At 44.7% G+C, this 21,509-nt stretch overlaps 1 protein-coding gene across 2 annotated transcripts in view; it reads right to left on the reverse strand.

Annotated features, from left to right (window-relative positions):
• The window catches only part of KCTD15 (potassium channel tetramerization domain containing 15), a 44,453-nt gene that overhangs the window by 15,002 nt on the left and 7,942 nt on the right, over window positions 1-21,509 (reverse strand). For both annotated transcript variants that reach the window (XM_074840118.1, XM_074840116.1), the window contains exon 3: window positions 1,246-1,390. In XM_074840118.1, coding sequence (XP_074696219.1) covers window positions 1,246-1,390 — 145 coding nt within the window. The remainder of the gene's footprint in view (window positions 1-1,245; window positions 1,391-21,509) is intronic.

Consider the following 21,509-nt stretch of genomic DNA (forward strand, 5'->3'; position numbering starts at 1 on the left):
CTCACCCTGCTTCACGGCACACCAACCCACAGGCCACCCTCCCCGACCTGCCCACCACTCCCCAAAAAGACCAGTGCTCAGGACAGCCCTTCTGGGCTGGAGCTCCAAACGCCCCCCCCGTGAATGCCAAAACATCTCCCTGCCTTGGGACTAGATGTGTGCTCCCATCGCACAGCACGTCTGCTCAACATTAACTGTAAACACTCCCATGCTGGCGTCAAATACAATTATACTCGTAACTTAGGCAAGAATGGCTGAGGAGCGGTTTGCAGCATGAGGATCAGCTGTACTGCAAAGCTAAAGCCACCACAGCAACCACAAATCTGGACTGACTCAGTCGTAACTGGCCAAATTATCTTGCCTACCTAGTCCAACATGCAGAGTGAAATCTCACTGCATGGCACGGGAACTTTCCTCTCCAGTAACACTCCACGTCCTCTAACTGAGCAGATCCCTGTTGCCATCCCAATTTATTCATCATTTCATCCTGGAGTTAGTGCTTTTGTTGACTCTTGTCATCTACAGTTGGGACACTTTTGTCTTCTAATTTTCATACATAAGGATGACAATGTTGCAAGTTTCGTAAGCGCAAAGCCAAATAAACAAGGCTAGGAGGAGAGCATTTAAACAATCAGGATTTGCAAAGCAACAACCAGCACCATTATTTCATAGAAAACATGTATTGCTCCTTAAAAAGCCCTCAGTAAATTCCACCTCCCAAGAATATTTTGACATTCATAAACTGTGTAAAAGATTACTTCTTGAAATCAAAGTATCTGCATCGGTTATATCTAACAAAAATCCTCATGGGCTTGTTTAAGGGTGTTTCTTTTTTATACCAACAAGAAAAAGATTTATACAATTTAAGGCCTCTAAGTACCAAATTTAAAGCATTTCTTTCAGATTCTGAACATTAAACCCTGGTAAGTGCTAGTTGCTGATGTTGCTTCTTAATTGTTGTTATACCCTGATAAATAAGCTAAAAATGTGAGAAAATACAATTAGTTTAGAAAAACTGATTTAGCCATAAGCTTCATCATTTAACTTTTTATGGTATCCATGACAACCATTGGTCCATTTATTAAATAATAGCATCCCTGGTGTAATACACAAGTACTAAAAATCCTAACAATAAACAGCAACATTTAGTTAAGTGTGTTTAGGTCAAGCACACAAACCAACCTGCGCCAAAACAAATGACAGAATGGGAGGAAAAAACAGATTGCAGACTATAGCTTTCCTTACCTTAAAGTCATCTGGGAGCAGTAGCTTAGATGTCCTTAGGAAGCTTAATATATATCTGAAAATTTCACCATCTCGATCAATGAAATAATGTTGTTTTAAACTGTCCAAGACAATAGGCTCTGTGCCATTAAACAGACGACTTATTCTGAAAAAAGAAAAGAAAAAGAAATGGGCAAAAGAGACAAAATCTCATTACACCCTCAGGGCTTAAGAACATCCAGCCAATTTAGCTGCATCAATTCAATGTGCATAAGGTAACGCAGTATCTTAATTTGGTGACAAACAAGTGCACAAAGACAGATGCCTTAGACACGTGTGTGCACCCACACGCTCACACACACGAAGCGTGTGTGCACATGCAGACACAGGCGCACACACCAGCAGCGAGAGCCCCGCAGCTGCCCTGGCGCTAAGCTTGCGCTGCCCCAAATCAGGGCTGCGAATTAGGCCCATGACCCCAACAAGGAAAATGCCTATGAAACGCTCACCCCATGGCTGGCAGAGTAATTTTGGTGAGAACATGCGTCACCGGCTCCGTTATACATCCCTGTCCACCATGTCCTGCTAACAGAGAACCGAATGGTTACTCGGAGATGGGTTCCTGGCCATGACCTTTTCCTCCAACTTGTCTGTCATTTTGACCAAACACTATCAAAGCCTTTCTGTGCTAGAGAAGAGGCTGCCCATACACCAAGATAAGCTGTACAGAACTGTCAGTGCTGGATAAATGGCCATCCAACACTGAATGTTTTGGCAAACCAGCAACCAATGGTGTGCGCAGCACCTGCAGCGCTGCCTGGGGGACCACAGCCCCGCCACCAGTAGTCCTGGGGATCAGAGTCTGGCAGAAGCAAACAATGTGGCAAATCTTTTGTGAGCAAAGAAAAGGATGCGAGACCTACAAGACTGGGGGATCAGCTGGTTACAGGACTAAAATACCACATCAACTACATCACTCCAGCTTTCTCCGCATCCTGAGGAGCATGTTCTGCAGAAAGCAAACTGGGCATCTGCCTGGCTGCTGTTCCTCCCGCCTCTCCCCTCCAAACGCCTGGCTTCTCTCAGAACGCTTTGTCTTCCCATGAGAAATAACCCAGCTGAATATATGTTCTTGAAAGGAAAATCGCAGGAGACAGACAGCAACGACCTATTAAGTAATTGAGTCCATCTCTCTGACAGTGCAGCATTGTTCCCAACTGCAGAATGTCTCGTGTTTCAAAGTCAAGTCTTAAATAACCCTGCCAGTGAGGAGGACTCCATTTCCCAGAGCGACTATCCCGCAGCCTGCTGGATTTCACTGTTGAGTCGTCCCTTTGACTCGGCCACGCAATCCCCCCATGTCTCTTGCTGAGACCAGGGCAGGGCTTTCCCCTGCTGTGGATAACAAGCCCACCAAACCCTGCCAAAGGCAGTGGCCAGCACCGCTGGCGAATGCAGCAGTGGCAGCCTCCCTGCCTCCCTCCTTCCAGCATCACCACCCCACCCCAAGCTTTCTGGCCCGGCAGCGAGGGGAGCAGACATGAGAGACTGCGGCCTGGCTGGGGAAGGCGCACGCCCACCCGGCAATGGGACGGGGCAGGTTTGCTCCCCTGCCGGTGCCTCCAGCTGCGCCCTGCGCCGCTTGCTTCGGGTTGTGGGTTCATGCAACACGGTGAGATTTGCTCTCCACAGCTGCACCTCGATCTGATCTTCTAACTTACTAATTTAGCTGCAAATTTAATTAACGTGCCGTTTATTTCTAAATTAACTGTGGAGATATTAAATAAAATGTGGAGATATTAAATAAAACTGGACTTAGCAAGTCCCCACTGAATTCAGCTAAAAACCTTTCTGCCCTCTTAAGCAGGCTCCAGGTTTTACTGCCTGCTCTCATGTCCGTGTCAGCATTCAGCTAGTCTGAGTTACTTATGAGAACAACCAAATGCTCCTCTAAACCCTAATTATAATATGTTTACTGTTTTTCTTCAACCTCTATCTTTTCAACAGTATCAGAGAACACCATCCAGTTCATGCTGCAACATCTAATTTATATAATCCCAAGGTTCGGTAAGCATCCAGTAATTCATTATTTTCTTTCTCATTGTTATTTTAGGGCTTTTTGCCTGAGACAGTTAAATATATTGCTTTGTACAGTGTTAAATTTTATTCCAGGAACCAGACAGTTAATTTATTTCCTTAAACATGCACATGAGCCAGTGTGCTGTGCTGGGTTAGACTGAAAACAGAGGAAACACTGATAGAGCAACTTAAGGTTCAGTACTGCACATTTATTGAGTAAATTTGCGTGGCTATTGAAAGTTTTGAGATCTTACACCTTAACAAGCTGGGCTGTGGCTTAAACCTCCTCCCCTTCGCTGTCCTTTCTCTGTGAAGTCTGCAAAAGCAAGGCGACGGCTGCTGTTCAGCTCCGTCACGCATATGGGGGAAGGTTTGCCAACAACGACAGAGCGCAGGGAAGACAGGGTACAAAATTTTAATGGGCCGCTCTTTAATGTAGTGAAGCATTTTTTTGGTAATGAAAACAAAACATGAATTTTGAGGCCTTTGTGGAGTGTGCCCTGAGCTGTATTTCTTCACCAGTGAAATTACTGCTGGGGAAAGAAACTTGCAGAGTGTTGAAAGACTTAACTGCCACCCCAAAAACAGAGTGATGAATAGTCTAAGGATTTATTTGACGTTTTAGGGGGCTGCTATGTTCCAAGAACCAACTTCACTGCAGCATGTTGTAACACTGTGTGTGAAAAGTGCTCCTGCTTCTCCCTTCTTGTCAGTATAAACCATACCTGTAGAAAGTCCATCAGAAAATGCAATGCTGTGAGAGCACAAAGTGAACTCGAATGGCAGCTTCGAAAGGAAAGTTCACCTGACAGGGTCACTCATCACATGTGAAGCCATGGAAAAGAGCACAGTGACCGGGGGCAGCTCCATAACCCCCTCCGGGACCCCATGTGCTCAGTGGATGGGTCTTGGGTGGACAGAACAAAATGCCACATGCAGAACCATGGAAGCAAATTGTGTGCAGGCTGTCAGAGAGCCAGCAAGTCAGCGAGGGCAAGGGGATGGGAATGGTTTTGCACTGTGCAAACGTGTTGATGTTCAATCAGAAATTAGGTACCAGTCTGGCTGGTGGCCTCAGGAAGCTGCTCCCTTCAGTGCCCCACCATTTGATGTGAATTAAAGTCGCGGGAAGTGGCTGCAGCTCTCAGATTGGGCAGTAGTCACCCCGAAAAGGTTTGGTTTTGTGAGTGGTCATGGTGCCCAGTACTGTACTGGTGGACAAATTGTGTAATGGTGTTTTCAGGAGGCACTTGCTTACGGCACGTGGGAATGGTATTTCCAGTGATGTTTGTGAAGAGGTGAAAGGCACAGGAAAATAGAGACGAGGCAAAAAGAGCTGCACTTGGATCCTACAGCGATGGGTGAGTCTGAGCAATGAACACTTCTTCAGCATTCCCACCTTTTGCAAGAGATGCTTCACTTTCTAATTTAAAAACACTCTTAAAATTTCTGTCCAAGGTTTAATTTCCAGTCAGGGAACAGACCGAGCCAGGATCAATCCAAGTAGCTGCAAGCCTAAGGATGGCAAGCTCACCTTTCCGTTGCCTCCACCTCCCTGACCAGGTCCCACTATGCTCCCACCATTTTCCCAGTGCACGGCTCTTCCCAGCCGTCTGCTCCTCCTCCTCAGTTGCTCCTGCCCTCCTGGCAACCTGCTCTTCCCTACTACCCGGCCACCGCTCCCCAGTGCTGCCCACCCCAACGCTCACAGGGCCCCTGCTCCTGGCCACCGCTGCATCATGTCCCTGTGGAGCAGAGCCACAGCGGGGCTGGCATCCAGCCTCCAGCTTAGTGGGTCTTGCCAGCACCTCGAGCCCCGGCTGGGTGCTCATCCCCGCTCCTCCCAACATACAGAACACAACCTGTTGATCCTATTTCTACAATTTCTTTGTGCTTCTGTTGTTTCTGCTAAAGGCTTTTACATTTTCAATAATGTTTCGCCAAAACGCCAAGGGGCGAGTTTCTAGCTTTGTACCGATTTTACTATGATATTAAGATCCCCTTTTATTAGATTAAAAACAAACAACATAGCCAGCCAACCCACAAGGACAAGAGTGCCAGTAAATTCTTTTCTTAGTTTCTTGGGCAGGGGAGGAAGCCGCGTGCTGCGTGCAAGTACCTACAGACAGCTGCTGCTACCCACACCCCCTGTAATGCTGGTGACCAATTTTCCACCACGCAAGCTCCCTGCAGCGCCTGTCGAGATGAGAGCATAGAGAGGGCCCGCAGGGCAGTGACTCTGGCCCCCACAGCAGAGCTCGCAGCACACCATCTCTTTCATAAACTCACCCAACTCATCTTAGAAGCAGCCAGGGCTTTCTGCACCCCCAGCTCCCTCTGGAGCGGTCTTGGTCTTCCTGAGATAATCACCGAGCACAGCCACAGCGCATCACACACCGCTGTCAGGGGGTTTAACAGCAGTTTGGGATCGGAAAGTTTTTGGGGTGAGGGGGGTGGCTTTCTGATTTCAGGCCAGTTTAGCCATTTTCTTGACAGCTCTCTTTTTGAACAGAAAATGGAAGTTCTTTCCTAATTAACCTGGTTCCAGAGTCTTTAAGAGGAGCACCCAGTACTGTGGGACCTGCAGGACAACCAGCAGCTGAGGCTGTGGCAAGCCCTCCGCTCCCGAGCCCCACCACCAGGGGCCCTGCGGTCCCATCCCCTCCTGCCCTGCATGCCTGCCCAGCCAGCACAGCAACACCGTGTAACTCTCTATCACAACATTGCACTAGAAGTATTAATTTAAGTAATTATGTGATTAATATTTAACTGTTCAGTGATATTTTTGTCATTCATAATTTAGTTGTTTACATTTATTAAAAATTGATTCTGTAGACACTTTTTCTGCCCAATGTCAAATCAGCAGGGAGTGCACATTTCAGCAAACTGTCATTAAAATGTGTCTCATTCCTAATTTTATGGCAGGAGAGGGGAAGAAGTGAGAAGTGCCTGTCTGTGGATCCTGCAGGTGTGCAGATCTGTTCGCTGCTTCACTGGTACCTGCCACTCCTCCCTGCACCCTCCTGCTCCACTCAGCACGAATGCACAGTGAAGCAAACACCAGCTCTGCAGCTCTCCCTGTGTTTTACACAGTGGCTGTCAGTTGTACTGGGCTGCTGGGCCTTGCTGTGGAGCTGGAGGAGGAGGAGGCGGTTGTGAGAAATGCCACAAAAAGGAGGAAGAGGTTGTTCAGAGCCGGGACACCAAACATGACCTGAAACTGCACTGCGGGACACATTAGCAAAGTGTCCCAGGTGTACAAGCGGAGTCCAGTCATTGCTGCCGAGCACAAACAGCGCTGCTTATCTCTTCAGTATTTGCTCAAGGTGGGTAAGATAGATACTGTTATCTGGTTGGAAGAGAAAAAATGCTGTGAATTGGAGCAGAGGTGCTTGAGAGACTGGAGTGCCTTACACCGTGTCTGGCACTGCTGCCCGTGAAGCTATGTCTGTTACTTGTCCCATCACAAGAAAGTAACTGCTGGGGAAGAAGCGGAAAGCTGCCTGAGCGGCTGTGCCTCACCCCACGCCAGCATGCCAGGAGCCAGCTCTCTGCTGGCACTGCTACATCCCAGCCGCAGCAGCATGGTCTGGGGTGGGCATGGACAGTGCTGCCAATCTTTACAGTAGGCTTTTTCATGTTTCCATTATTTTTACTGTAAAACTGACTGGGTTTGTGCACAAGTTCCCAGCAAAGCAGACTGTAATGGAGAAAACACCTGCAGCTGCTTTCCCCAGGGAGGTATGTTAAAACACCCAACCCGTCCGAAAAGCAGGCAGGGCTGGCCAGAGGACAGGGATAACCCAGCTGAGCAGCAAGCGGGTGTCTTCTGCCTTCTGGCCTGATGGTAGTTATGAGAGAGAGATGTTAAAACATTGTCTCTGCCAGGACACATGCTCCCTCACGCCCTGTGCGGCGAGGAACGTGGCTAAAGGTTGCATCTGGCTGCAGTAGGTTTTCTGATCTGCCTCAATTTAAAACTTCAGCTATAATTAGTGTGAAAGTCCATAAACAAAGCTCTATTGTATGGTTGTACCGTACCTTCACGCCCTGCTACCTGACCAGTGATTTTAAGCCCTTCTCCAATTATGGGAAAATAGCGCTAAGGAGAGGCACCGTCTACAGCGCAGGTCTGTGCACACACGACCTGGCTGCGGAACACTGCAGAAACTCCGTGCGGGCTTCGCCCTTTCGGCTCTGCCGCAGTTTCCATTTTAATCAAAGATAACATCTTGACCACCTCAGATTGCTTCAGGCATACACTTGGCTCCGAGGGTGTTTCAGCTGGGGAGAATTTTGTTTTAAGCATCTTTTAAATCTTTTATTTGTACAGTGATGGGAAAAAGCCTGTGTGGGGGAGAGTCTGAGTCTTAAATTGGGGGTATAAACTGCTGCTCTGCAAGCTACAAAATCCAAGCAGCCACATGTGCTTTGGGACCAATTCATGTGCGTGAAGACACCAAGAGGTGCCCTGAAGGGGGTTTCTGGCATAAGCTCTGATCAGGTACCAGCTTCCAGTCCCAAACCGAGTGCAGCATCAGGCCTGCAGTGTTAGGCAGGTCACTGCTCCACACATGCTCAAGCCACTCCGACCACCAGCTCCACAAGACCAATGTGAGCACCTGCGTTTCAGCAGGGCAGCCTCAGACACCGGCGTTCTGCAGGCACTGCCTGGCCTCATACGGGCATCACTCCGCCCTGGACACTTCAAGCCTGATGGCACAAGTGAGCCACCACAGATTTTCAAGTACAAAACTGATCTGTGAAAAAACCAAATGGAGATACTAAAGCCTGTAACCCCAAAACACCTCTCTCAATTTTTAACAAGGAAAGAGCATCAAGTAATATGGTCCGATGTCAGCAGAGGGATGGAGGAGGTAACTCACAAGGTAACAGGTTTATCCACCTCCAATTCCAATAACCTCCTGGTTCTGCCTTCCAACACTGGTCCTGGAATGCCACAGAAGTTTTTTGAGCCATATGCTCACTTTGCAGTGCTTCTGAAGGATATTACACTCATTAACTATTAAGCATCTGAAGGAACTGCAGGATCTATTACCTAGATTTAGTACTTCATATTTTTCTGTCCAGGATAGAATATCTATTTTTGCAGTAGATCAGAGCTAGTCTATATAGTATCAACATGTATTTTTAAGTCAGTAATCCATAAAGAACATTATCATCTACCATGCAGAATCATTCTTAGGGAGTTCTGGGAGGACTTTTTTTTCTTCTTTTCATACCATCACTAAAAAGCAGAATTAGATATGTAATGGATTTTGTAGTTAAAACAAAGGCATGGACAATTATGTTTTTAGTTCTCTGTTACTATCAATTAAAGTCCACTGAAGCAACAGGTAAAAAAATCTACTGAAGTGGAAATTACCCATTATTTCGAAATACCACAGAGCATTCATGGTAAGGATAAGAGATCCTACAGCTTTCTTTTCTGTCTGTTGGTAACAGCCTATCTTCACACTTAAAAGACACTCTGTCAGGTGACTTTGATATATAATTTCATGGAAATATATATGCATTTTCAGATTGTGATATGACACTTACTTTTTAATTTGTAGAGACAGTATTGCCTATACATAAATTAGCAGTTCAGACAAGAAATTGGAAACACTAATCCCAGGTAGAGAAGCCAGTGTCTTCTCATGCATTAAAAAATTCTCTTGATAGTCAAGAGCCACCCTGGTCCTGCATCCCTGCAGCCAAGTATGCCATCAGGTCTTGAGGAAGGAGGAGGAGTGGTCAAACAATTACAACAAGCAGTCAAGTGACTAAGCCAATTGAGGCTCCCATGAGCTTTCTTTTCCAGGCTTTTCACTCCCACCAGGTTTACAAGGGTATTAACCCTAAGACCTTCACCTCATTGGGATACTGGGATTAGGCCCATCAGCACTGGCCACTCCTCCCAAATTTATCAGCAGCAGGTTTGTTCCCCAGGGCCTTGCTTCTGCCACCCATCTCATGGGGAGTCAACGGCTAAGGAGCAAAGCACTGCTTAGCCATGAGTAACGGTGGCAGAATCTAGCCCTCCGTCAGGCTAATGCTTTTGCCTTATTAAAGTAGCATTTGTATATTTCAGTGTGTTATTTTAACAGCTATAAAAAGACTTCACTAAACAAACAGCTTCTAGTATGTTAATTGCTGTATTACGAATCCTTTCACAGCATTCGGCATATAACCACATTTATAGGCAGGATAAGTAGACACATACAGACAGAACGGCACTCATTCGCTACACACATCAGCATCCCACCAATTTATTTAAGTTGTCAGTCACGAAATGCATTTGCTGTGCTTAACAAGAAAAAAATGTAACTTTCAAATACAGGTACAATTTGCATTTCTCCATTAAAAGTTCCCTACGTGCCACTGACATGGCTTGTTCATCCTTTGTAACAGGGACAGTGACAAACAGCCTCGCGTTATTGATGCTTTACCATACCGTTTGCATTCATCTGGTCTGGCTGAGCTGCTCTGGAGTAATCATGAGCAGAACAGAGGCCTTGACCACGGTGGGTGTGCAGATGCAGGGCAGCCCAACGCAAACGGAGAGGTTGCAGTTACTGTAGTTCAAGATAGGCCAGTTCTGCCACCCCTGTTCCTAACAAGCACTAACTACCTGGGGAGAGTGAGAAGGCCAGAGTCTGGCTGACTTGCATATTTCTAATAAAAGTAACCAAGTAATACCCCAATATAAGATGAACCCTCAAAACACAGAACTTGATAACAGTAGAAGCTGAATTATCCTTTCAGCGAAATATGCCAAAGTCCAGGCAGCTGCACAGAAGTTATTACCTACACTGTAAGTAATACTGATCTATTTGGGAAGTCCTCTCTTTATTTTAAATTGTGGACTTACATTTGAAGTTAAAGAAGCACGTTAGCTGGATTTCCAGTGCTATCATTTTTTCCAGTATAAAGGTCAGCTTACTTTTGCTCTTTTTGTGTTTTTTACTTCATTCTAACTGAACTTTTATCAAAATAGTTGGTGAAGATTAAAAATATTAATACAAATTTGTATTGCAAAAGTATCTTGCTTTTATTATGCCACTGTTGCTGCTGCTCTGATTTGAGCCCTGCGAGGGTTCTCGGCCTTTCATGTTTCCTCAACAGAGAATTTACACTAGATTTTGGCCATGAAAATCAATGCAGGAATAAAAATTCTTTAATTTAAAACAAACTCCTAAACTCGCACCTTAGTTTCCCAAAGTGTTCCCTAGTTTCCCAAAGGTCTCAATCCTGCAAGAACTGCATTTCAGTTCAAACTCTGTGGGAGTTGCGGGCACTCAACAGAATTAAGTTGTTAATACATGAGAAGATGCACAATTCAAATAAAACATTCCTGCCTATACAAGCCTTTTCTTGCTATTGCTTTAACCATCCCTTCCCCCTAAATGATGGTGCTATGAGGGCCTTGATGAGAACAGGGCTGCACCAAATGCCAGCTCTCTCGCTGCTCACCTACTTGCTGTAACTTCCAGTGGAAGCTAACTCAGTATTTTTACTAAGATTTTCAAATCTGACTAGATCTGGACATTACCTCAATTACCATCACCCTTGTACAACTGGGCATGCTGGGAGGTTGGAAAACATGCAGATACTAGTTATATTTTAATATAAATGGGCTAAATCCTCGCTCATTGAAGTGAAGAGTGAAACTCCCACTGGGACTCCGTGAAGACAGGGAAAATTTCAGATGTAACTCATTTACCTTTCAGGGTGTGAGTCTGGCCCTCCGCATCCTTTGCATGTGTGGGTGCTGTGAAACCAGTATGTTTCAGTACACAGCAGGAGAAAGAGCGATGGATACCCAAAGGCTGCACAACCTTTCATCAAGTGTAAATGGTGACAGCTAACACATTCACTTTGGTACCTGCTGCTCGTGTAAACAGATAGAATTTTTAATCTGCTTGAGCCACAGCCCTTTACTTATGATCCCAGACATACAAAAGCTAAGCAGCTTTTTCCTACAATTCTTTTATTTATTTCCAGATCCACAGGAGAAAGTTCCCAGACATGGGCTGCCCAGGACTCCACAACTCTGCACTGCCTGGGATGAGCAGAACACCAGGCGACCCATGCCAGCCTCTGCTGTGCCAGGACACTCTCCACTGCTGTGAACAGGAATGATACCAGTCTCTCTAGGTAGTGATAAATTACCTTTCTGCTTAAAAGAAACTGCCCGTGCTGCTTGGGCATTTGGTTGGTATGCTGATTTGCTAAACTGGTAAAGCTCTTCTGTTGCTGAGAATTATAATACAGAAAAAAAAAGGCTTATCTTACATCTTCCTCTATTTGCTCTTCCTGCAGCTCATCCTTCTGTCCTCCAGTGAGTAAACTACACCAATTTTGCCCAGTCCCAGAATGTAACATGCTACAATTACAGTACTGTACACCTCCAGTACAGCTCACACCACCACTCACTCTGGCACAAAGACACTGCAGGGAGTTACAGGCAGACAGTAACTGGTTGTAATTCTCTACAAGCATGTATGTGATTGGGAAGTTGCATCCAAGTTCTCTTTATCCATATTTTTGTTATCACACTTAAAATGATGAATGAATGATGTTCCTGTTTATTCTTACATTTGATTAAGTACTCAACATATTTTTCCTGGCTGTTCACTTGAAGAAATTGAACGTGTCAAGAATGATTTGTTAGAAAGGTATTTTGAAGGGAAAACAGCCACCAAAGCCCATATATCCACACCAAGTAGGAGGAGTTGTGTAACAGTTTTTTGCTGGTGAGCCCAAGTCATTGGCAGATAAAAGGCAGAAGCAAAGAGGAATTTCCAGTAGGTTTTTTGTTACAGCAGCCGGAGAGCAGGGACAGAGAGGAAGCGACCCGCTGACATGTCCTCTGGGAAGAGCCCGGCTCCATGGCCACATTCCCAAAAAAAGAGAGAGCCTGTCTAGGGCCTACAGAGAGGGAACCTGCACCCAGGAAGGAGACAGCAATACACCTGCTGCAGACAGGACACTTGCCCTACAGAATTAAGCTTGGCAAAAACTTTAAAATAATAAGAAAACCATTAACTGTTGGATTCTGATGAGATACTGAAAGCTCAACCTGGCTTTTTTATATGACTGCGAGAGATTCATTCTTAAATACAATACTATGGTCATGGGTTTGATTCTGGTCCCAGTGTAGTCAAGGCCAAAACATCCTTTGATTTAATTGAAAGCAGAAGCAGGCCCCCGCTTTAACCCTCGCGTCTGCACACAGAATACAACTGGATGTGAACAGAAGAGGAAATATGTTTGGAACTGGTTACAAATCCATGTGTGATTTTTTTCCCCCTCCTCTGTAAGATTAAAAAGTGGCCATTGAATTTTTTTCCTCATTCAACAGCAGTGTTAAGCACTACTGGCCCAAATTCAGCCATCATTCCCTCCCTCCCAGACAACCCCAGCACAAGCAGAGGACCCAGTTTCTCTATTGTCATCTACTGGTTCCCATGGAGTTCCACTAGCCAGATTTGTCCGTGAAACTGTACGTAAGCTTTGCAACAGCAGAATTTAGGCAGCGATCTCCCAGAAGGCACCCCACATTCCCCAAATGCCAAAGCTGCCGCCTTTGGTGTAAATCATACTGGTACAACTTGTTGGCATAACACAGTATGACACCAAAGAGGTTAAAAAGAGTCCCTGGTTTTCATTGTCCGCTTTCTCAAGAGACAGATTTGCTGCTGCAAAAGCATCTACCAGATCTAAATGGATTACCTGCAGCACTGGTAGCATCTGCACTCCATTAGGAGAGAGGCGTAACGGGAGCCTGCCCTTTGGACTGGGATTCCTTCAGCGTTTCAGCTTTACGGTGCAAATCTCAGTTTCCAATGCTTGCCAACTGATCCCTTCTGAGTCTGACCAAGAGTAACGGTGCAAATGCTGCATAATAGCTTCCCAGCATCCACGTGCAGGACTCCTTTCAGGTTTTGCTTTATGTGGTCCTCAGCAGATAAAAAAGCAGCAATTTTAGCCTTTGAACGCATACCATACTGCAGTAGAGTGAAATCAACACAGTACAGGTGAACACCGGAATAGCTCTGCTCAGCCTATCTGTCCTGGTGCCCAGCTCTGACAGGCAGGCAGTCGTCACAGTGACTGCATCAATACGGAATGCAATCGTGCACGCATGCGAAGCTAATAGCCATCCTGCCTGGCAGAGTTTCAAGTGAGAGCGTATCAGGTAAAAACAAAAACCAAACCCCTCTAAAACGTTTACAGGTGTCACTTCTTTTTTAAGCATCAAAAGATCGAAGTATATCCTAATCACAGCAGATGAGGCGAAGGAGTAGGCAGTCTGGTAGACAGAGCCATGGAGATACAAGTTTCTAACTCCTGAGTTTAATTCAAGATCTGCAGCTTCTCCCAGCAATCAAATTGGGTTATGAGAGCCACCAACTAACTGTAACTCTATCAATGGAGTTATACCAGGGACCAGAGTGATTGACAATACTTACCTGTTTCGGTCACCAGATTATGCATTTAATGTCAATACAGCACAAAGGAACAAGCTGATGTGCTACAAGGAGGAGGTATGCTCATCAGTTTGTTATATTTCATGTAACAGAAACTTGGCAAAGTCAATGTGGCTAGCAGCAGCACCTGGCACCACCTGTGTCAGCTACAGCCTGGCATCCACCATACCATCTTGTTACTCTGTGCTCAAGAGATCCAGCCTCCCTTATGCTTTCACGTATGAATCCCCTGTTTGCATGCCTGCATATTTCTTCTATTTAAATATGCACTTTGTTCTTAAACATTTTATTAACCCATGAACAGATTAATTCTGATTTCAGTTATACAGGTACAAATTTGGAGTAACTCCTTCAAAACCAGCAGAGTCATCTCTTTTGGAATGCCATCTGACCAGGAAAGGTACGTGCAAGCACCCATAAGTGCGCGATGCTTTGTCTTCATCTGCCTGTTGGGTTTACACCTTCAGATGTTTTTGAGACAGGACTATGGATACCCAGCAGAAGCATCTTACTACAAAGCTCAGATTCTCATAACTCCTTTCCACCAATCACATCAGTATACATCCCTGATGTAACTCCACAGAGGTCAACAGGGTTACACTACGGATTATTCTGGCCAGGTTTATTATTAGGCCAGTTTTCTAAAAGAATAGGGCTTATTTTGTTTCAATTTAAGCTTACGGTAAAACTGTCATTGACTTCACTGTAAGAGAGATTTGGCCCAATGTACCAATATTCAAACCATCTCCATTTATTTCAGTGAAAGTAGGCAAGGAATTAATAAGGTCCAATGTATTTTTAAATCTTACATTTCATAAATGATCACAAGCATGTAGGTCACAATATATACACAGAACGACACCTACGACAACCACCAGTGGGATCATTAAAATAATTAAGTTAGGCCTAGAGACAAATTCATTTTGTAACGTGTTCCTTACAAAACAGATACCCCCTTGCTTCATAATCTAGGGAGTCTGTTTTATAAACTTCCTAAGTAGTTCATGAAATATCCCCCTAAGCAGACCAGGTCTACTTGCCATTGCAGGGTCTTTAAAAATCAAAAGTTTATAAATCGAAAGACAAACACCAGTGATGTGTATTCAAAGACCAAATATGAAGAGGTAACGCCTCATCTGCTCTACTGGTACAGTGGTTAGTTGTGACCTCAGGACACAACTTCCAGTACAAAGCTACCGAATCTGCATCTTTACGTAACTCCTCTCTATGCGATGAGGGAGCTGGATGCAGGGCACGTGAAGAAACAAACAATAAGGAAGATTCTCCTTTGCTTTAAGTATAAAGCTGCTACATCTGTGAACCTGAGCACACTTTACACCATGCTCATCGGCAGGAAACAGCCTCCACTAGCAGCACCTAAAAGGAGACAAGGTTGCTTCCCCAGCATCCTATGGGAGTGATTTCTCAAAAATCAGACAAGTGTTGATTTGGTATCTTCTTCTCTCCATGACTAGCTTGGTCTGGTCCTTCCTAGATGCTGTAATACCCATTTATGCCTAGAACTCCCCACAACACAGGCTGTAAACGTATACAGAGAAACAGTAATTTCCAAAAAAGTGTTCATCAGAGACTAGCTAGGCAGTATTTCTTGTACATTTCATCAAATATTCCAAGTAAACACACAAATAATTCATTCATCAACAGGGCCCAATCTCAGCACCCAATTACAGTAAGATTTGTACTCCCAAATGGTAAACTCTGCTTTCCTCTCCTGAGCCTGCAGGCAGTCCCTGGGCAGCGGCTGTGCTGGGCAAGGCAGCGGTTATGAAGTCCAGTAAGGAGTAAACACCTTTATCACAGCAGACAGCTCAGCTCTGTTGTGCCTCCCTACATGCCAGTTAGTAGGAGATCCTGGAGAGGTGGACACAGACAGGTCTGAAGAATCAGTTCCCATATAAATGCCTTCCCTCCCATTTTCCCAAGTCACTGAAGAGAAGGGTTAGGGTTACAGAAACTATTCTCCTTTACCACCAAAACTACCACTCCACCTATGCAACAACAGCCCTGGGTAAACCAGGGAAATCTGCTATCATGGTGTGTTTTCATGGGCTCTGCCAGACCCTGAATCCAGGACTTTTTCCCATTAGTGAAAGCTAGAGCCAGGGTATCTAACATCATCATTTCCAGCTGTAATTACATCGCTGTTACAGCTTATTTTCATTTTCCATAGAGGTCAAGCCATGCGCCCCTCCTCTGGCACAGGTCATGCCCTATGCTCACAGACCTGGAACTGGTGCGACTGCTGCCGTAGCGGCTCTGGCTAGTCTGCAAGAAGAAAGGGTTCCTCACCTCCACCCACTGTGCTCTGCCCTGCACACTGCCCAGGAGCTGTGCTGGCTGCGTCCTAGCAGCAGTGCGTGTCTGCCCATAGGAGTAAGCGCTTCACACCTTTCCCAGAGCTTATCAAAGTGCTGCATGGACTTGGGTGACCTCAGCCACGCAGCACCCATACAAACAGCAATACTTGGCTCTGCAGATGGGGAAAGACTGGTTCATTTTACATGATCTGATTCAGCAGCCTGGCAATGAGAGTTCCTTCACTTGCTCCAGGTGCCACTCCGGTAAGTGCAACATCCACAGGCAGACTTGGGGGAGACAGAGGATGGGGAGGGGAACGGCCCTTTTTAAGGGTTTTTTCCTTAATGGTTCTGCTGGTCAAAATTCCCTTGGAAACCAAAGAAAGATTTGCCCAGTCAACAACCAAATAAGAAAAACTCAGAAGATTTATCTCTAAATTGCAGGTGCATGACATGAAACAAAAAATGATTTTAATCTCCATGAAAATTCCTATGTTAATTCAGAAAAGGCACTGCATATAACCAAAGCCTCTGGTTTTCGGCTCCTTTACTTGTTCTCATCTGCAGCATACACCTGATTGCCTTAAACAATGGCAGAGCCCCGGGGAGCCCTGGCAGGCTCACCCCTCTCTGCAGAGCTGCCGCACTGGTGTGCAGTGTCGTTACGTGTGCGCAGTGCTCATGAACCGTGCCCATAACCTGTGTCTCTGAGCATTTGTAACGTGCAGGGAAAACACTTGCTCCTGCCTCTTCAGGTGTTTTGCTTTAAAGTCTGTGTATGGTTTAAGTTCACAATACCTATTAAAATTAATGAGCTTTGCACTGCAGTTCACATGAAGGTGCATTTTGTAGCGCTTTGCCTGAACGTGGGCTGCTGGCTCCGACTCAGAAACTCTTTGCCTTTTGGGTAATACACAACAGTTCATAGCCCATGACTGTCAGAGCCTGGTGTCACCCCACAAACAGGGTGTTCATCAACTGACCTCGGTGGGAAGAGTGGTATCTTACAAAGGGTGAAACGTGCCATGGCAGCACGCTTGCCTATGTCCTTCACCATGCTTAAAACAGAGTCATTTAGCGGGTGTGCGGGGATAAGAGAGGGATTGAAGAGGGACAGGACACTATACAGGTGCTGGATAGGTGAGCAGCATGGAATGGAGAGGTTTGGGAGACACCTAAGTCAGGATGAACGCTACCAATGCTGCAGTGGTGCACCACTGCTGCGGCGTGGGGCTGGCAGGAGGCTGTGCTGGCCCAGGAGAGCTGACAGCGCTTCTGCTCCAGACCGGGATCCTGCACTCAAATGTGCTGTGCTTTTGCAGCCACCAACAATCTCTGGTTCTGAACAAATCTGGTCTTTACTCCACTTAACCTGTCTGGACTATAGGCCTTGTTTAAGGACTGATTTACACCCCAACTGCCAGCATGGGGTAAGCAACAAAATTTGCTAATTGGACGTTGTTTTCAGGCAATAACAGCAATGATACACAGTTTTGATGGGAAATTAGCAAATAAGTTATTATAAGAGTGACGCTGGCTTGATCCTACATGAGCAAAAAATATGAGATGTTCTCAGGTATGCTAAGTCTGGAGAATTATACATCCTAAACATATCTGAATTAAGAATCTCCCTGCTCCCTCCCAAGAAGAGCAGAGCAGGACCCAGTATGGAGCCCTTAGTGTAAAGGATGATGTGGAAAATCTGTCTTGTAGATCTCAGTAGCAGGTGTGTTTGAGCTTATGAAACCACTGTATCTGGCTATACGGGGTAAGCAATCATGTTCTGTCAGGGACAACAGAGGGGTCCTAAAACTTGGAGAAGATCATTCCCCTGAACTCAGTCCAGCCCAGTGTGGCTGCAGAAAAGGAGGGGGAAGCAGAATATCTCAGGTGTCAGTGCTGAGCTCCAGCAACTAGACAGATAGAGGTGCTGGAGGAAAAGGTAGGGGAATTAAAAACCTACAGAGTAGCTAGAATCAGAAGGTCATGTCTGGTAGGAGAGCTTGTCTGAGGGTTGGCCTACACAAGCGTGACAGTTTGTTTTGACAAATAACATTCAGAGGAGAAGACACGTGCTTTAGAGGACTCCTTTGTAAATCACCAAAAAAGTCCATGGGTTCAGAGGAAAGTGAGGCAGAGACATGCCTGGAAAACTCTAGTACGTCTTGTAACAGCTAAGGTCATTAGTTTCTGAAACAGTTAGTAAAGCCTGTGCTGGTTTTCTCTGGAGGACAGAGCCTCCAGAGAAAGAGTCAGTAAACCCAGGTGCCCCAAAAGCTGAGATCAGGACATGCACTATATTAGCACTGGCTCAGCATGCCTTGGGCTGTGGGCCAAAAAGCTCCGTCTTCCTGAAGAGGAAAGGCTGGGAGCAGAGAGGTCCCAAACACAGTGCCCTGTACAAACCATCAGGGGGAGATTCCCTGGGGTCTGTGCACCCACACTATTCCCACTTAGACATTGCCGCTTCAATTAAAATTATTCCTGCTTGCTTTTGTCACATAACGAACGCCACGGAAAGCATGAGCTTTTATAAATACATTTCAAACAAAAGAACATAGTTACCTTTAATAGAGGGTTATACAACAAATACTAATTAACCAAGAATGTAAGGTAAATATATTTACCTTTTATAGCAGAACAACTCACAAAGAGCTCACAGCAATTCTCTGACTTAAACTATTCAGGGCTGCAAAAAGGACAGGCTTCTGGTGAAAAATCTTGTTCTGCTTTCTAACAGAAATTCAAAGTGATATTAAAATTTCCAGTGAAAACCAGAAGCTGGAGCTTGCTGTGGTATACAGGGATTTGGAACTTCTACTTCTTTTCCACCTGAAGTCAATGAGACATCTGCCACTAGGTTCAGTGGGAGTAAGACTGGAGAATCTGACAATGTCTTTGGGTATTCCTGACTGCATGTTAGGAGCCTGGACTTTAGGAGTGGGTTTATTCTTTAAATGTAAAAATTGTCTCACTCCCTTGGATAAATACAATCTGCAACTCATTTTATAGATGTGCTAGAGGTTTTGCAGCCTTCACAATCTGTCATACAAATCCATATTCAAGTGTCAATGTGTGAAGGAGCTGCTTTAGAGATCCTCTGGGTGAAAACATGAATGGAATTTCTAGAGGAAATGCTCTCAAAGATTAATAATTTGTCTTCTTAGCCAGTTACTTTAGAAATAGGATGTTGATAGTAAGAATCACTAGACTGAATTCAACAGGTTTTTTTTCTTTCTACCTGTACCTCACAATGAGCAGAGTTGGGAATTTTGGTGGGAGAACTTGCTGAAAATAAACTACTGAAATTGAGCCTCAGATCCAGGTAAGACAACATCAGCCTTCTTCTACCTCCAAAGCTTGTTAACTTTAATGCCAATTTTGTGTATGCAAAGAAAGCAGCTTCAAACAGCTATAGGAAGAGGGATTAATAATATTTCTGTGACCACCATCATGATGCTGTTGTTGATCACAATTTCTTTTATGTGTTTCTTATTTTCCTTGCCTTTCACCCTCTGAAAGGATAGTTTTCTTTCTCATGTTTCATTCAAAAAGCCAACTGGCAAATTGTGTAAGAGTAGTGCATAAGGTGAGAGTGAGTGGTTTAGAAACCATCTTTGACAGTGGCTGTTTAACCCTCTTCTCTTTTGTCATACCAGTTGTGTGCTGCTCAAATCTTCTCATTTTTAGATGAGAGAATTTATGTAGCCCATAAAAATTTACAGGAAAGAGGGTGTCTACCTCCTTTAATGCCTAATCTGGCACCCTTTACTTATGCAAATTTAATCAGTGAACAAATGCTCTTCTCACAGCAGCTCCACTAATACAAACAACATCAAAGACTTCGTCAAAGTTGCCCTGGAACAACTCTGGGATCACTGAAATGCAAGATTTGGCCTCTCATTTCACATCACCAGCCATTCACTCACGTAAGACTTCCAGAATCGGGCCCTTTCTCTCCCCGAATTAGAACCAACACGTAACTTGGGAACAGCCAAGCAGAGCCAGCTGAGTGGGCCGAGCACAGTCAATCCTAAGAAATTACAATAAGAAATGTATCACGCTGCCTGCTGTCAGGTGTAATTTGTATCATACCAGAGGGGTGACTGGAGAGCAGGTATAGGCAGGAACTGGTCATACCTATACTTGCTCCTGCTGGGCCTGATCTGGCAAGCTGCTGGAAGTTCTTCCCTCCCACTGAAGTCAACATGAACTGAGTTTGTTCAGGACCTAACAGGATTTGGCCTCCTCAAAATACTATGGAAGGATAAACATGATTTGATGATTTATTTTTTTTTTTCTGTTTTCCATTAGCATGTGATGTCTCTGTATTTATATGCATGCTCACAATCTGTATGTGTCCTTAAACATATATGTACAGTATATACAAACCTACTTAGGATTTTGGAGCACAGGGAAAGAAATAGAGATTGTAACACAAATAAACAGGAAGTTTATTCCCACAGCTTTCAATTTTAGTAAGCACAAACTACTTCATGTGACTGGAGCTAAGATTTAGCAAAGCATTTCAGCATACGCTTACATCTTTTGCTGAAATACAATCTACAAATTTGTTCAATTTCTTAGATTTGAAGCTTTTAAACTCACACTCAAACCAAGAGTTTAATATGCTGTCCAAAATAATCCAGAAAGCTCTGCACGTAGACGAGTATGGCCATGTCTCTATATGTGGCCATGCATGTTATCTCTGAGCATAAGCTAACAGTGCTCTGGCATTATTTCCAGATGTCTTGCTCAGAAAAGCTATCTCCTTCCTCCTGCATCTGTGAGAGACCCAGGATTCATCTCCCAGCCAGACCACTGCGAAGACAGCCTGTGCCTTACAGAAGATACACATCAGGGCAGCGAAGCACATCAGGAGCTCCAACCATCCCCACTGAAAAAACTGCAAGTACTTTGCCTTAACCAGGAATGAGAGCAGGCCAGACTCAACGGGGGGTAACCAACCAACTCTACTACGCAGCACTGCAGAAAAACAATTTAAAAAATTAAAATAAAAAAGGAAAAAATAATAAATTAAGATGTACTCTTCATCCAGCTTCATAATGTATGTAGCAATATGTACTACTTGGGATGCTGGTGAAAGGTTATCTTTTGCTATAAAATATGTGATTTACAGGTCTCATGTGAGAACTGAAGTTTGAGCAGCTGAAAAAGCATTCAAGCCTTATGAGATAACACAGCAATACAAACGAAAGACAGTACACAACAAAACACCAGGCAGCATGTGAGCTTTGGTCAGTCACAGTTTTGTACTTTCAGTTTAAACAAAGTACAAAATCTGAAAAAATACGCTTTTGTTATTTATCAAACAGAAGGAAAAAAAAAGGTTTTAGATTGGTACTCTATTCTCTTTAAAGAAAATCTGTGA

The sequence above is a fragment of the Strix aluco genome, chromosome 14 (assembly GCF_031877795.1).
Source record: "Strix aluco isolate bStrAlu1 chromosome 14, bStrAlu1.hap1, whole genome shotgun sequence".
NCBI classification, from domain to species: domain Eukaryota; kingdom Metazoa; phylum Chordata; class Aves; order Strigiformes; family Strigidae; genus Strix; species Strix aluco.